Source organism: Peromyscus eremicus, chromosome 8a (genome assembly GCF_949786415.1).
Source record: "Peromyscus eremicus chromosome 8a, PerEre_H2_v1, whole genome shotgun sequence".
NCBI classification, from domain to species: Eukaryota; Metazoa; Chordata; class Mammalia; order Rodentia; family Cricetidae; genus Peromyscus; species Peromyscus eremicus.
This window is the reverse complement of record NC_081423.1, coordinates 29,537,629-29,552,008: the sequence shown is the minus strand read 5'-3', so window position 1 is coordinate 29,552,008 and position 14,380 is coordinate 29,537,629. Positions and strand designations below refer to the sequence as shown.

General features: G+C 46.8%; 1 protein-coding gene across 1 annotated transcript in view; it reads right to left on the bottom strand.

The window, feature by feature from the left end:
* Positions 1-14,380, bottom strand: part of Adam19 (ADAM metallopeptidase domain 19) — an 89,165-nt gene that overhangs the window by 3,457 nt on the left and 71,328 nt on the right. The window contains exons 13-22 of the mRNA XM_059270391.1: positions 13,573-13,662; positions 11,765-11,960; positions 9,606-9,714; positions 7,759-7,972; positions 7,021-7,098; positions 6,805-6,913; positions 5,397-5,535; positions 4,592-4,676; positions 4,103-4,327; positions 517-669 (exon numbers count right to left, since the gene is read on the bottom strand). Of these exons, the coding sequence (XP_059126374.1) occupies positions 517-669; positions 4,103-4,327; positions 4,592-4,676; positions 5,397-5,535; positions 6,805-6,913; positions 7,021-7,098; positions 7,759-7,972; positions 9,606-9,714; positions 11,765-11,960; positions 13,573-13,662 (1,398 nt within the window). The remainder of the gene's footprint in view (positions 1-516; positions 670-4,102; positions 4,328-4,591; positions 4,677-5,396; positions 5,536-6,804; positions 6,914-7,020; positions 7,099-7,758; positions 7,973-9,605; positions 9,715-11,764; positions 11,961-13,572; positions 13,663-14,380) is intronic.

The window sequence follows — 14,380 nt, the reverse complement described above, 5'->3', positions numbered from 1 at the left end:
TGATTCACGGGAATATAGGGGTGACAACCAGCCTCCCTGCCTCACTCCTTCAGACCCAACCCCCCAGACTAAGCTAAGAGCAAGGCAGCCAGAGAGAAGCTTTAAGGAAAGGTACATAAGCTGACAGGCTTATATAAACTAATGGCTTTGACCTTCATAGCAACTATGGTTCCTGCTGCTTCTCATGCCTTTGTAAAAATTACCTTTCCCACTGAGCCACCGTGCTGGCCCATCTTAAGCCTTCTTCTCAAGACAAGGTCTCACTCAAGGTGGCCTAGCTGTTCAGGTGCCAAGGTAGCTGGAAGCCACCAGAACTCAGGCTTCTGAGCGACGCCTTCATTCTCAAATGAAGCCAAATCACAGTTTGCTCATGTAAGGTGCAGTCCAACAGTCCTCCGAGGGAGGACTTGTTCCTGCTTCCGTTCTACGAGTTCAGCTAGGATCACGGGAGAACAAACGGCTTCCCCAGTCACACACTTCCCCCGCTGGTATTTCGGGGTCCTTCTGTGGACTCACCTTTGGAAGAGATACTGTGGGAGGCCGGGGAGGCTGAGGACCAGCAGCAGGTGGCTGCAGCAGGGAGGTGCCTCCTGGCCTGGGAACGGTCCTGTGGCCTGGCACAGGGTTCGCTGGGAGTGCCTTCTGGGGTGGCCGAGGCCTAGAGAAATCCTGGAGGAGGCAAGAAGTCTCACTTGAGGGGCTCCTTTCCAAGGAGAATATCCCTACTATCTCACGGATCAAAACCAAATAACTTACATACTGGATGGTCCCATTTTTAAAGAACTCACATGTGGGGGAGGGTATGACATATTTACATGCTAAGAAAAAAATAAGACCTTTTTGAAAAACAAGTTGGCTGTATCTATTCAAATTAGACATAGGGACATGGCATGTTTGCACACTTTTAATCTCAGGAGGTAGGAGCAGGTGGATTTCTGTGAATTCAAGGCCAGCCTACTCTCGATAGTAAGTTCCAGGCCTGCCAGGGTGATAGAGTGAGGCCCTGTCTCAAAACTAAAATAAATAAAAATGGTCATTTCCCGATGTGAAAGCCCCACTTCCTGTTGGCCATGTTAGAGACTGTTTGCATAGGTGCACAAGGCTAATCCACTGTTCATAACACCAGAGAACCTAGAAACTTCCAAAATTTCCACAGTGAGAGAAAAACAATGTACAATTACACAGTGACCTGGGCTACAGCAGGGACAAAGAGCAAAGCAGGGGGGTATGAGCCAATGAGGACAGTGAGCGGCAGGAGAAGCTGAAATGGAGCCGACAGAGGACAAAACAAACCACCACGTCCCTGACTAAGGTCAACAGGGGTGAACGGCAGACAGACCAGAAGGGGCCAGAGCAAGCTGACAACAGAGGGCTATCCAGAGATGGGGTCTAAGTGGGTGGGTATGGTCCAGAAAAACAGAAAGAGTAGTGTGAGTGTGTGTGTGTGTGTGTGTGTACCTGGACAAATTAAACTTTAAGGAACCTGCCAGGTGGTAGTGGCGCACACCTTTAATCCCAGCACTTGGGAGGCAGAGGCAGCTGGATCTCTGTGAGTTCGAGGCCAGCCTGGGCTACAGAGCGAGTTCCAGGACAGGCTCTAAAGCTACACAGAGAAACCGTGTCTCAAAAACAAACAAACAAAAAAAAGAAATCACTTTTTTTTTGTTGTTGCTACTTTGTTTGGATTTTTTTTTCTCGATAAGGCAAAATTTCCCTTATTATTACTTAACCATATCCCTAGCACATGGTACCCCTAAGCCATTTTATTTTCATCTGTTTCTTTCTTTTCATATCCTTTACTCTACCAACCTAAATAACTGATCAGGCTTTTATTTTCTCTCTCTAGCCATCTCTGACTAGAACTAGCATGCAGGCAGGAGCAGGGTGCTTTTTCTGGCTAGTTCATGAAACCATTGCAGGCTTTTGGGGCAGCTAGTACTCAGGAAGCAGTCAATTCAACAAGCACATAAATAAATGAGCTATTCAAATCTCTTAAAATAGATACGTATTTCTGTGCTTCTCGGATTTTTAACTGTAAAGAATTATTATTGCTGTTGTTTTTGAGTCGGGGTCTTTTCTACATAGCCTTGGCTGCCCTGTAACTCACTGTGTTGATCAGGCTGGCCTTGAACTCACAGCAATCCACCTATCCTGGTCTCCAACGGGCTGCAATTAAAGGCTTGCACCACCATACCTGGATATATGTATTATTTTTGATTATGTGTGTATGTGAGTTTATGCCTGTGTGTTCAGGTGTCCTTGGAACTCACTGATGTGGGTGCTGGGAACAGAACCCAGGTCCTCTACAGTAAGTGCTCTTAATCACTGAGCAATCTCTAACCTTGCTACTCAATTTCTTTAAGCAAATTTGTGCTTCTTTTGTGATTGGAAAAACAAAATTTTCAGGGTCTATCACAGCCTGCCCCCAAGCTGATGAGATTTGAGGAAAGCCAGTTCCTTAGCCTGCCTGAGAGGGGCGCTAATGAACTCCAAGCTAGGCATGGGGCAAGCATGTAGGAGGCAGAACATTGCAGAGTTGGTTTTCCACACGAATGACTCCTCAGAGCAAAAACTGAAGCTCAGAAAAGAGAAGTCAAAAATCTCTGAGACCAAAAAGCCACATACTTCAGCTCTACCCTTTCCAGAGGGATGCTGACCTTGGGGGTGGATGGTGCAGGATGGAACCTAGACTGCACCAGAGAACTCACCAGGGAAAGACAGTGGGGTGTGGGCATCGGGTCACAGTTGGGAAACTGCACAGTGAGCCCTTGGTGGTTGTTATCTGCATAGGAGCCTTATCAGAATGTCTGCCCTGAGACTCCCAGCCTCCAAAAGCAGCCAGTTGGATACCACAACCTGATTCTTGGTGAATGACTAAGCAAAGCCAAGACTTAACAGAGCAGAAGAGAATAACCTGCTGTGAGCCAGGAGAACGCGGACCTGCTGAACTGCACCCCTTCCCAAGGCAGCAAGGCAACTTTACCCAGAGCGTCCATCCACATTCACAAGGTGTACATCCCTGAGCATGCTCAGTTTAAGGTCGTGATTTACAAAAATAAGGAGAGCAGGTACATTTAGGGGCATGCATCACTCCATGTCATGGAGTAGTAGTGTGTAAAATAATTAGGTAGGAATGAGTCTGGGTATGTTCAGTTTGGGATAACTTTGGGATACATCAAGTCAGCCTCTCCCCTGCATAGATTTGCCCACCACACTCTACCCCACACACAGGACTTTAGGAGCAGCAGTTTCACAGCACAGAACCCGACCTCACACCCTCAGCTCTATCAAACCCTCACCACATCATACCCTAGGGACCATACCAAACCTTCACTCCCCCTGAGGTTGTTGTGATCAGATCCCAGGCCCTGGGGACTCCTTTGGACCATGCCAAAAGAAAGGAGTCCCCATAAGACCAAACACACCATCACTTCTAGAAGCCACCAAGCTGGGCCACTACCCAAGAAATACTCTTGTCTTCACTGGTAAACTTCTACCAGAGTAGACATGCTAAGCAAAGAAGCCACAGGTTGATGGCTCCAAGTTGTGAGTACCAGCTACAGAGGAGGGGGCCAGTCTAGACCTGTCACCTTCCCGGAGACCCCTCAGATAAGCAAGACATCAGGGTGCACCCTTCAGTAATACTCTTGGATGCATGGGAGCTCACTGGTAGGTACACTTTGTAGGGATGGGTACAGTGAGAGACACAGGGCACACAGCTCAGCGTTACAAGGTAAGAGCGGGAGGAGTATTATCTAAGATCCCAACTGAGGGCGAATAGGAGCTGGCCAAGCAAAGAGACGTGGGCGCGTATGAGGCAAAGCATCATCTCCAATGACCTGGAGGGGACAAGAGCTCAGGGAACTGAAAGAAGTTAATTCGGGGTACAAAGTGGGTGGAAACCAAATAGGAAAAAAGCACCATGTGGCTTAGGGACTGTCCAGGGAAGATGCTTCTTCCTCTTACTGCTAAACTCCTGGAAGCCCATTGGATTCACCAGAACCAAGAAAAGATGGTTAAATGCAACCAGTACACCACCCCGGCCTCCAGTGTCCTGTTACGGGCAATGTCCCCAGCCCAGGGTTGCCGAGAACCCACTCACCTGGGACAGTAGGCAGTTCGGTGCAGGGGGCATGGGCCGGCTTGGGGGAGGCCTCCTGGCTGACTCCTTCCTTTCTACCTGAGCCCTGGTCTCTGGGGAGCTCCTGGCAGCCCTGTTCAGATGTGCTGGCAACGGAGCAGGTGGGGATTCAACGTGCAAGTAGTCTGGAGGGGGCCGGGGAGGAGGATGGGAGGGTTTCCGGAGAGTTTCAGGGGTGTTGGTCACCTGTATGGAGGAGACAAGGGACAACTGAGATGAGGAATCCTCTCGATGTGTGTGTCTCAATGGGGTGACCAGAGCCTCATTTGAAGGCAGGACAGAAACGCTGACCTATTCAGCCCTTCAGATCCCAGGCTTCAGAACCGACTGACATGTCTCCCAGGCCAATAAAATGGCTTTCATTGCCAAGCCTGTGGGCACCGTAAGCTCTTAGGAAGACTAACACAGATCAAAGGAAATCAATCAAGTTCAACGGTGCAAAGCCCTTACCTTTCGCTTGCCCTGGGGCGTCTGCAACTTGAAAGTTGGGTTGGCATGGCCAGTTCCACCACTCTGAGACACCCTGAAGGGACAGCTGGAAACAAGGAATAGGGGACATGGAGGAAGGAGATGTTCAGGGCTGTGTGTGGACTGAGCTCCTCTGGCCCAGGCCAACTGACAAATCTAACCCTTCTCTGCAGAGTAGGATGACCCTCTCAAACCCACTTCCTAAATAGTAAACAAGTACACCCATGACCCGGGGAGAAGCCCAAGGAAGGGATCAGCCTGCCTCTGTCCCCAGAAAGGAGACAGAAAGTCTCCAGATGCAGAAGGATCCAGAAGGATTCAGGGCAGAAAAAAACATCCCTTCCAGCACAAGGACATTTATAACAGAACTCTTGAGACTATGCTCCGTCAACATCTAAATGAATCAATCATTTGTCTTCCTGGGCTAATGTCTAGCTATCCCTGTGACTGACTTTAGCTTGCCACCCCTTTCCTGTTCCCTCAGTTTGCGACTCTTTAACCAGGTGGAGGAAGGGAAATAGATTTTACGTCATAACCCAAATTGAATTGTCTGAGCACTTCCTATTGAGAAGAATTCACAAGCGATGAGCATGCTCAGTAGAAAACACTTATAGTCATTATCTAAAAACGTCTGCCATGGCGACAGAGCAGGACAGAAGGGATGAAGGTGGCGTGTCCCCTGTACTCATCTTCCCAGAGTTAGACCCATCACCACCAACTTTTCCACAAGGGTTCTCCGATCTAGAGGGGGCCCCCAAGCCCTTCAGGGCACAGCGCCCTGTCCCACCTGAACTGCTGCCGCAGCTTGAAGGGGAGGGTCGAGGGCTTGCCCAGCTTGTGGCTCTGTCTGTAGCAGTGGAATAACAGCACGAGGACAGCCAGCAGGAAGAGGGCCGAAAACACCCCAGCTATCACGGGACCCACACCTGCCAGACGACAGCACACGAGAGGGGATCAGAGGCTATTCTGGCGACGGTAAAATGATGCAGCCTTGATACGTCTTCAGATAGTTGATTCTCATTGTATTTGCACAATTTATTTTAAACACACACACACACACACACACACACACACACACACACTATACACACACATTTATTGGGGCATCAACACTAGCTTCAAGAGCCAGGCCCACTGGCTTTTCTAGAAAACCCCCCCAGTCATTTTCTTTCAACTGCAGAGATTCTCTCCAAAGCAGTTCAGACTGTGTCATTAGCTTCCAGCTAATGGATTTTCATAAAACCAGCCTGCATGGTGATTTTCCTGGACACAGACCAGTGACCAGAAGATAGTGGCTCAGACACCTCAGGACTGGAACTCTCACCCTTGACCCTCAACCTCACAGTTGGTTCCAAAGCCACCTCAAGAGTTCCATGAATTGTAAATTTAAACATACAACAGTTCACTTGCGTCAATGAGGCTCCACTCTGCTCTATTTTACCTATTTGCGTTCTTCCTGCTTGTCTGTTATTTTGTTTGTCTTTTAAGACAGTGTAGCCCAGATTGGCCTAGAACCCAACTGTGCAGCACAGATTGGTCTCAAAATTGCAGCAATTCTCCTGCCTCAACCTCCTAAGTGCTGGGATTACAGGCAGGAACTACCAATCCAGTTTTTAGCCTTGTATTTTTTTTTAACTACTTTTGCAATTATTCAAAGACAGAGTTTGGAAACCACAGGAGTAGAGGCCCTCAGACTTGCCCTAACAACTATAAAACGTGTCCCATTTCTTAGCCTTTATTTAGCAAAAGGCAAAATAACCCAATACAATGCACCCAGGACTGTGATTATTTTAAGTGTCCCTAAAAGGACTAGTTACTAGTTACTCCCACAAATAAATGTGACTATCCAATGACCTAGAATCTCCCTTGATCTCTCTTTCTCTCCCAGTAAAAGGATGGAAAGGCAACTAAGGCCAAGCCACGTAGGAGCAACTGGCTTCCTCCCACTCAGCCTCTTCTTCTTGGCTCCCTCCCTGTAGAATCAGGAGAGTAAAGTCAACTTAACTTGGACCTCAGCAACGGGCAACTCCAACCTATGGCCCGCAGGCCCCATATATTCCAGTATTCCTATGACTACAGCCCACCACATTTGTAGACAGCAGTGGCATATTGCAATGTCCACAGGTTGGAGGCTCCTGCCAACCAACCACCCATCCCCATGGTCTCCATGGCTCTCACAAAGGCAGAACACTTACTCTTGGGGGGCAAAGGACCACTGTCAATGCTGCCGCCATCTCCTGGGGTGTTACAGAAAGGTGGAGCCCAGCCATGGAAGCAATGACAGTTCTGGTTGTTGTTGCAGACCTAGAGTGAGGGGGCCGCAGATGGATCAGCACCCAGGAGAGCTGTGACTTCCCACAGGGTGCACCCCGTGACACAGACACCCAGAACCCAGACCTCTGCACACGTACCCCATGACCATTGCACTTTTTCCCACAGCCCTCAGTCTCGAAGAAGGAGGTGTTCCTGCACTGTCCCTCGAAGCAAATCTGCAGAAAGGGACAGCAGCCATCAGTAGAGCGGCAGGGACATGGGGAGGCTTAGGACAGGGGAGTTTCATACTTAGGATAAATGGGAACCCCAAGAGGTAGCTATTCCTCTTATATATTATAGTGAGAAACACAAAGAGCCTCAAAAGGCAAGACAGTGAGTAACGAAATTCTGCTATCACCTTTGTGATTAGAGAAGACACAGGAAACACTGCTAAAATGTTATATCCAACAATTAGGACATGTTTATAGTCTAGTATTATCTTGATTGTATGCTATCCAAGAATGAATATGTACTAATTTCAGTATTATGCCTGAAATAATGATTGTGGCAGGAGCTTCCTCTGTTCTGGGTATCATACCAAGGGTTCCTATGTTTTTATAACTTTACTAACACAAATATACAAGATGAGTGGCATTATTTTCCTTGAGTTTCCCTGACTCTAAGCCTACTTCTGTTTCATGTGATAATTAAGAGTACAGATGATAGTGGTGACTCCATTTACATGTCTAATCCATAGTCTATGTGTGGACGCCTATGAGTGGGCACCTGTGAGTGGGATGCTGTTACTCTGGGAGCCGAGCACCTTCCTCCAGAGCCCACACTTCTCCATTTCTGTCTCTATCTCGGTTCCTGGGGGAAGTTGGGGAGGGACTCACATGGTTGTGACCACACTTGGTCCCAGTCATCACCAGGCCTGGGTCCAACATGTCACCTTCCCCTTCCTCCTCCTCAGGACCCCGGTAGACATGGGTGCCCCGACAGTGGATGCGCCTCCCATTCAAGGTGATGGTGGTGTCAATGGAGACCGCGTTGGATTCCAGGGGCCGGGCCTGGGTGCTCTGACACTGGATCTTCCCACACTTGGCATCCCTGGACCGGGAGAGAAGACAGTATCAAAGGTTGGGGGAGAGCTGGGGCTGCAAAGTTTCAGTGTCAGCCAAGTCGGCAGGCTTAGGTGGACTAGGGCAAAGGACCAGAGATTGGGCTAGACCCCAGCATAGAGACCTGAGGTAGACCCAGAAAGGGAGCAGGTTCCTTGTCTCTCAGACCTAGGCCAAGAGCTGAACTTAAGATGCTGTAACTTCAAGGATAACTGCATGACCTGAGTCCTGTCTGTCACCTTATGCTCATCACACAACCATTCACCCAGATGCTCCAACTAGGAGCTGGGTCTCACTCTGACTCCCCATTCTTCATTGCTCCCGGGATTGAGCATTTCCATCCCTGTCAATCTTTCCTCCTACACAGCTTTCCTGACTCATGTAACTACCTCCTTCCTATCCTGACCTGCCAGACACCAAGTCCCCTGACTGCATCGCCCACGGGAGGAGGACCAGGCTCTTCCAGCAATGCCTTTAGACCTCTCAAGATCTACCCCACTTTCCTCCGCTCATGCTCATTTCTCATGGCCCCTCTCCTCTATTCCCCACAAACTGTAGCGTACTGTAGCTATCAGCTTGTCAAGTGCCAGGTTTTCTCTAACCTCGCCTTAAACACTCTTTTTTACACACCAGTGTGACTCCTCACCCTGTTCCTTTAGATGACTGCTACAGAACTCAACCAAAGAACTTCTTGGGGGAAACGCCCCAAGCCGTTAACTACAACATTGATTATCACATTGCTCTAGACCAGTGTTTCTAACCTGTGGGTCATGACCCCTTTGGGGAATCGAATGACCCTTTCACAGGGGTCACCTTAGACTATCAAAAACACAGATATTTACAGTACAACTCATAATAGTAGCAACTGTAGTAACTCATAACAGTAGCAAAACTACAGTTATGAAGTAGCAACATAAATAATTTTATGTTTGGGGGGTCACCACAGCCTAAGGAACTATATTAGAAGGCTGCGGCATTAGGAAGGTGGAGAACCACTGCTCTAGACACTCAATATAGCATCTTGTATGTAGTAAATCGGCAACAGTGGTCGTGAATAGATGAATAGATGAGTCAGTGGATGGCTGGAATCAGCGAATCCGAGATGGGTCTTACAACAGGGCATAATGTTAGTACTTCACAAAAAAATGGTCCAAAAGGGCTATCTCCTGCCCTGATCTTTTTCTTCTTTCTTTCTTTCCTTTCCTTTTCTGTTTCTGACACAGGGTTTCTCTGTGTAACAGCTCTTGCTATCCTGGAACTTGCTTTGTAGATCAAGCTGGCCTCAAACTCATAGATTTGCCTGTGCCTGCCTCTGAATACTGGTATTTAAAGGCCTGTGCCACCATGTCCAGCTATCCGGCCCTGCTCTAAGCGAGTCCCCAAAGCAACCTCGATCAGCTTCCTGGGAAGCCACGCTCCCCACACCTCTTTTTCACTTCCTTCGAGCCAACTGAACCGTGCAGTATCCAACACAGATGGACAGATGGAGAACAGACGCAGACTTTAACTGGCTGCTTTAAAAGTCAGCCGGGGGCCAGCCACAGCCAGGTGGGAGTGAAGAGAGCAGAGCTGGGATCACGTGTTCACTCTTCTTCCCCCGGGGTCTGTGCCGCGGTCCTCACCTGGGGCTGCACTTCCTGTATTTGCCATTCAGGCCCTTGCCACAGTTCCCGTAGGTATCTCCAGCTGCATTCACCCGCTCAAAGCAGAGATCGAGGGCAGGCCGGGCTCCTAGGTGTAAAAGAAACGCCCGTCAGTGCGCAAGCCTGCCAGAGGCTCCCAAGGGCAGGGCTAGCCTCGGGCAATATGACACTTCCATATTCATCAAGACTAATTCAGAGAAAATATTTTAGATTGGTTTTAACATTTCAGTGAAGACGGGTACCTATGGCAGTTGCATGCTAACCCTGCTTGCTAATGAAAAAGGGCTATCCTATTTCTGGCCTGCAAAAGATTAGTTAGTAATCCATGCCTCAAACATTAAAGAGCTAGAACATTATCTTTGGAATTTTTTCTTCATATCCACCCCGTTTTCTCTCTCTTGTATCATAGAAAAACATACTCCAGGGCACCGAGGATGCTGTTGCTACAATTAGCAACAATGTAATAAACATATTTGAAAATATCTTCACATCCATAAGCAAGTACGGTTGGAGGCTGTTTCTGAGTAGTGCTAATTCCCAGCTTCTGAAAATGGTGGTATATGGAATCCCATACCTGAATGTGGGGGGGCAGAGGAGATCAAAAATGCAAAATAGTAACGAGTTTCTGAATGTGCAATGACCAAAAATTAGTTAAAAACAGAATGTGTACTGAATCCAAGGTGCTTCTGGCAGAGCTCACCCACACTGCATCATGTGACTTCGCTGTGTCTATGGTTCTCAAGACACTTGCACACTTTGCACACAACCAATGAATGCCACTGAAACCCCTCAGCTCAGACTTGAGGCTATTTTATGTTATGAATGGCCATGTTTTCACTGTTCATATACTGACTCATGCAGTGGGGTTAATTAAGGAAAACCAACACTTAATGTTTTCCCTATTGTTATACCTCAGCCGTTAAACATCAGATTAATGTTAATACTTTGTTAGAAGGTTTGGTTTATAAAATTACTGTTGGAATTGAAGACTTGAGTTTCTTTTTAAAAAACAAACAAGTAAACAAAAGAAACAAAAACACTAGCTGAGTATGGTGCCTGCTTTTTAATCCCAGCACTTGAGAGGCAGAGGCAGAGGCAGGTGGATCTCTTGGAGTTGGAGGCCAGCCTGGACTACATAGTACATTTTATGCCGACAGACAAAAAAAAACAAAAAACAAAACCAGTGAGACGCTATCTCAAAAAATAAAAAATAAAAATCACTAAATGAATCATGATTTGGAATTAAAACAGAATTTCCAACAATTTCTGGTAAGGATCTAAACATACTTCTGTAATTTTGGTACCACATATCGATGTGAGTTGGTGTTCCCATCATTGACAACTAAAAAATCACAATACTAATCAACTCTACAAACAGCTGAAGATGCTCTATGTCCTGTACCATCAACTATTTAGCCAAGATTTAATTCTTTATGTAAAATAAACAAGTACATGCATTTATTCAAGTGTAAATTTGCTCTGACAAAACTACATAAAAGATTATTTTAAAATAAATGTCCTTATGATTTATTATCAAATGTTCACTGTATATACTATTTTTATATTTCATGTCATATAAAAACTTCTTAGAAAAAGAAGGGTAAGTGGAAAAAATTTAAGCCTAATTTAATTATGGGTCCAGAAAGTGCATTAAAATTTTTGCTATCTCTAAACTGCTTTCTACAGGGGTATCTGGTTCCTCATACCCTCCACAATACCATGTTATGACAGTTGTTCTTATTTATTATATCACTTGCTGTCTTTGTGATCTGATACATGAAAAAACTCCACTTCATGCTTCATGGTAGTTACAATTTGCTTTCCTTCAATATGTCTGAGGTTAAACATCTTTTGTGGCTTAACAGTCTTTTGCATGTTCTTTTATTCTCCATTTCTGTTTCATTGGTGTGTGTGGGGGGGGGTATTGGTATACAATACCCTGTTAGAACTAAAAACCTCAAGGGACCAGGAAGAATGCTGTCACCTGGCCGCCCCTGGATGTCTCTCTTAAGCTGAGAGAAGAGGCGGTATTGAAGATGTTCTGAAGCCGAGATGCTCGGCCATGCTAAGTGGCCAGTGGGGAGATTGGCTCAGAAGGGGTGGGTGGAAGAGAACATGCTCTCCAGGAGGGTCCTTACCAGGTCCCCACAGCTGCTGGCACTGTTCCTGGTAAGTGAGGCACATGCCGTTATAGCAGTAGGCCTGGCCACCCTCGCAGGGGGTGCCATCCATCTGGTAAAAGTTGGTGGGGCAGTGGGGCGACTTGCCGGTACAAAACTCGGGAAGGTCACACTGTCGCACCTGCTCACGACACGGGGTTCCAGGAGCCACCAGCTGAGGTGAAGAACCAGGAGAGAAAAGCAGTCACTTCTTCCCTGCCCCTCAACCCTTTCAGCCAAGAGCTCATCAGCATCTCCTCCGTGGAACACAATTTCCCATGACCTTGATAGCACAGCACTGATCACGTGGCTTCATTAGCTCAAGCCATCATTGACCTTTTGATATGGACAGTGACTGAGCACCTTCAGAGTTGTGTCCAAGAAAGACAAGCACAACTCACTTCCTTTTCACAGCAGTCTTGGGAAGCAGGCGAGAAATAATACTTATATAACAATTTATAGTTTACTCTGTGCCTTGGCAATTACAGCTACCTTCATGCAGCTTCACTTAAGTGTCATTAGGACTTCATTTAGTTTGCATGACAGTCCTATATAATTCAAGAACTGAAACACAATCTAGTCAACGTCTCATGGTATGTAGCAGATCAGTGCCCTGATATGTGCACATACATGCATGCACACACACACACACACACATACCCACACACAGGAAGTTGGCATTCATGTAAGTTTTCATTTACAACATTCTTGGTTTGTTCTTGAAACTAGCCTCGAACTCATTATTTAGTGCAGACTAGTCTTGAACTCATGGCAATTCTCCTGCCGTAGCCTCTGGAGTGACAGAATTATAAACATGTCTCACCACACTAAGCTTGGGTCTCCAAACTCTTCATCAACAATACATCCCCACTGTTAGGCCAAATGTGAGGTTGCGTGTTATCCAAATACTTATCTCATCCAACCTCACAATAACCACGAAACAGATACAGCTGATTATCCCATTTTGCACATTAAAGAACCAATCAACAGCACATTTGGGAAAACTGTAAAAACCAATTAAAAACCTTTGACTTGAGCTTCCCCCAACAGTGTGTCTAGCATGAGCCAGTCTACAGACAGACAGACAGATGAAACTCGGATGGTTGATAAATTCCCCAAATGCACACAGGCAGGGCTTGAAGTCAAAGAATCCTTTGCGAGGCTCAATCTGAAATCCAGGAGCTGAGTGAATGGTCACTCTATGATTACTCCTTAGCCTTCATCAGAGATTTGAAGGACTCAACCCAGCACAGTCTCTCTGGGGCTTCCAGGTCAAAACAAATGGTGTCCAAGTTCCCCCGAGCCAGGCAAGGACACCTATGGCTCAGAATAAAGCCCTCCCTTGATCTCAGAAGACCATGCTACCCACTGTTGAAGCCCACCAAGGTTTCCTAGTGGCTTTAGTCAGCAGGACTGCTTAAGAGGATGATTGGGCCATGGGCCTGGGTACCAGGTGTTTGGAAGAAAAGATATACAGAAATAGAGGAAAGTAAAAGCCCAGAGGCAAAGGGTAGATGGGATAATTTAAGAAAGCTGGCAAGAAACAAGCCAAGCTTAAGGCCAGGCATTTATAAGTAATAATAAGTCTCCGTGTATATTTATTTGGGAGCTGAGTGGTGGGCCCCCCAAAGAGCCAAAAGAGTAAAAAAAATACCAACAAAAGCACAGGTTCTACCATAGGCCACCCTCCCAAGCCCTGTGTCTAGAACTTTTGATGTAGGCTGAAACACAGTCATCACCCACTAGCCTGTCATCTGAAAGCCTGAGGCAGGGGAAGGGGCACTTACCTTACACTGGTGACAGCAGGAACCATGGGCACACTCGGCCCCTTCCTTCAGAGTGCAGTTAGAGGCATTGCAGCAAGGGTTATTACATTCCTGGAAGGCAACAGACAGCTTTTGGACTCAGCCCAGCAGGGGGCGCCCTTGCCCCCTCCATCCCCAGCCTTCCTCACATGGCCCTGCCTTCTGCTCCCTAGAACTCCTCACTAGAACATCACTTGGCAGCTCTTCATTAAGGTAATGAGTATTTGCCACAGAAAAGACACAGGTGCACCATCCTTGGAGAAACCACAACTTAGATGGGACCACGTGGTGACTCTGAGTAGGTATTATCCCCAAATTATGAGGTCATACCGAGCTTGCAAAATCCTAACATCCACACTGTTCCTTACAGAGCTCCCTCTTTGCTGAAGGGCCAGGGCTGATGCTTGCTTTTAGTTCATGGTTCTCAGTCTTTTACTAGTTCTTTTATTATGAAAGATACAGGATTGTATTTAAAAAAACAAGCCCAGAAGACGGCTCAGTGGGTAAAGACACTTGCGGCCAAGCCTGACAAGCTGAGTTTGATCCTTGTGTTCCACATGGTGAAAGGGAAAGGAAAAAAAAAAAAAACAACAACCTCTCTGACATTATTCTTTGACCTACACATGCATGCACACGTGCACACATGTGCACTAAATAAATGAATGTAAAACACCAAAAGAACATCTCAACATAGAGATGTTGACACCTCAAGTCTCACAGCCCAAACATCACTTACTGTTCACCAACCCATCAAGCACGGGTTAACATACACTTTCTCATCCTTCAAAAA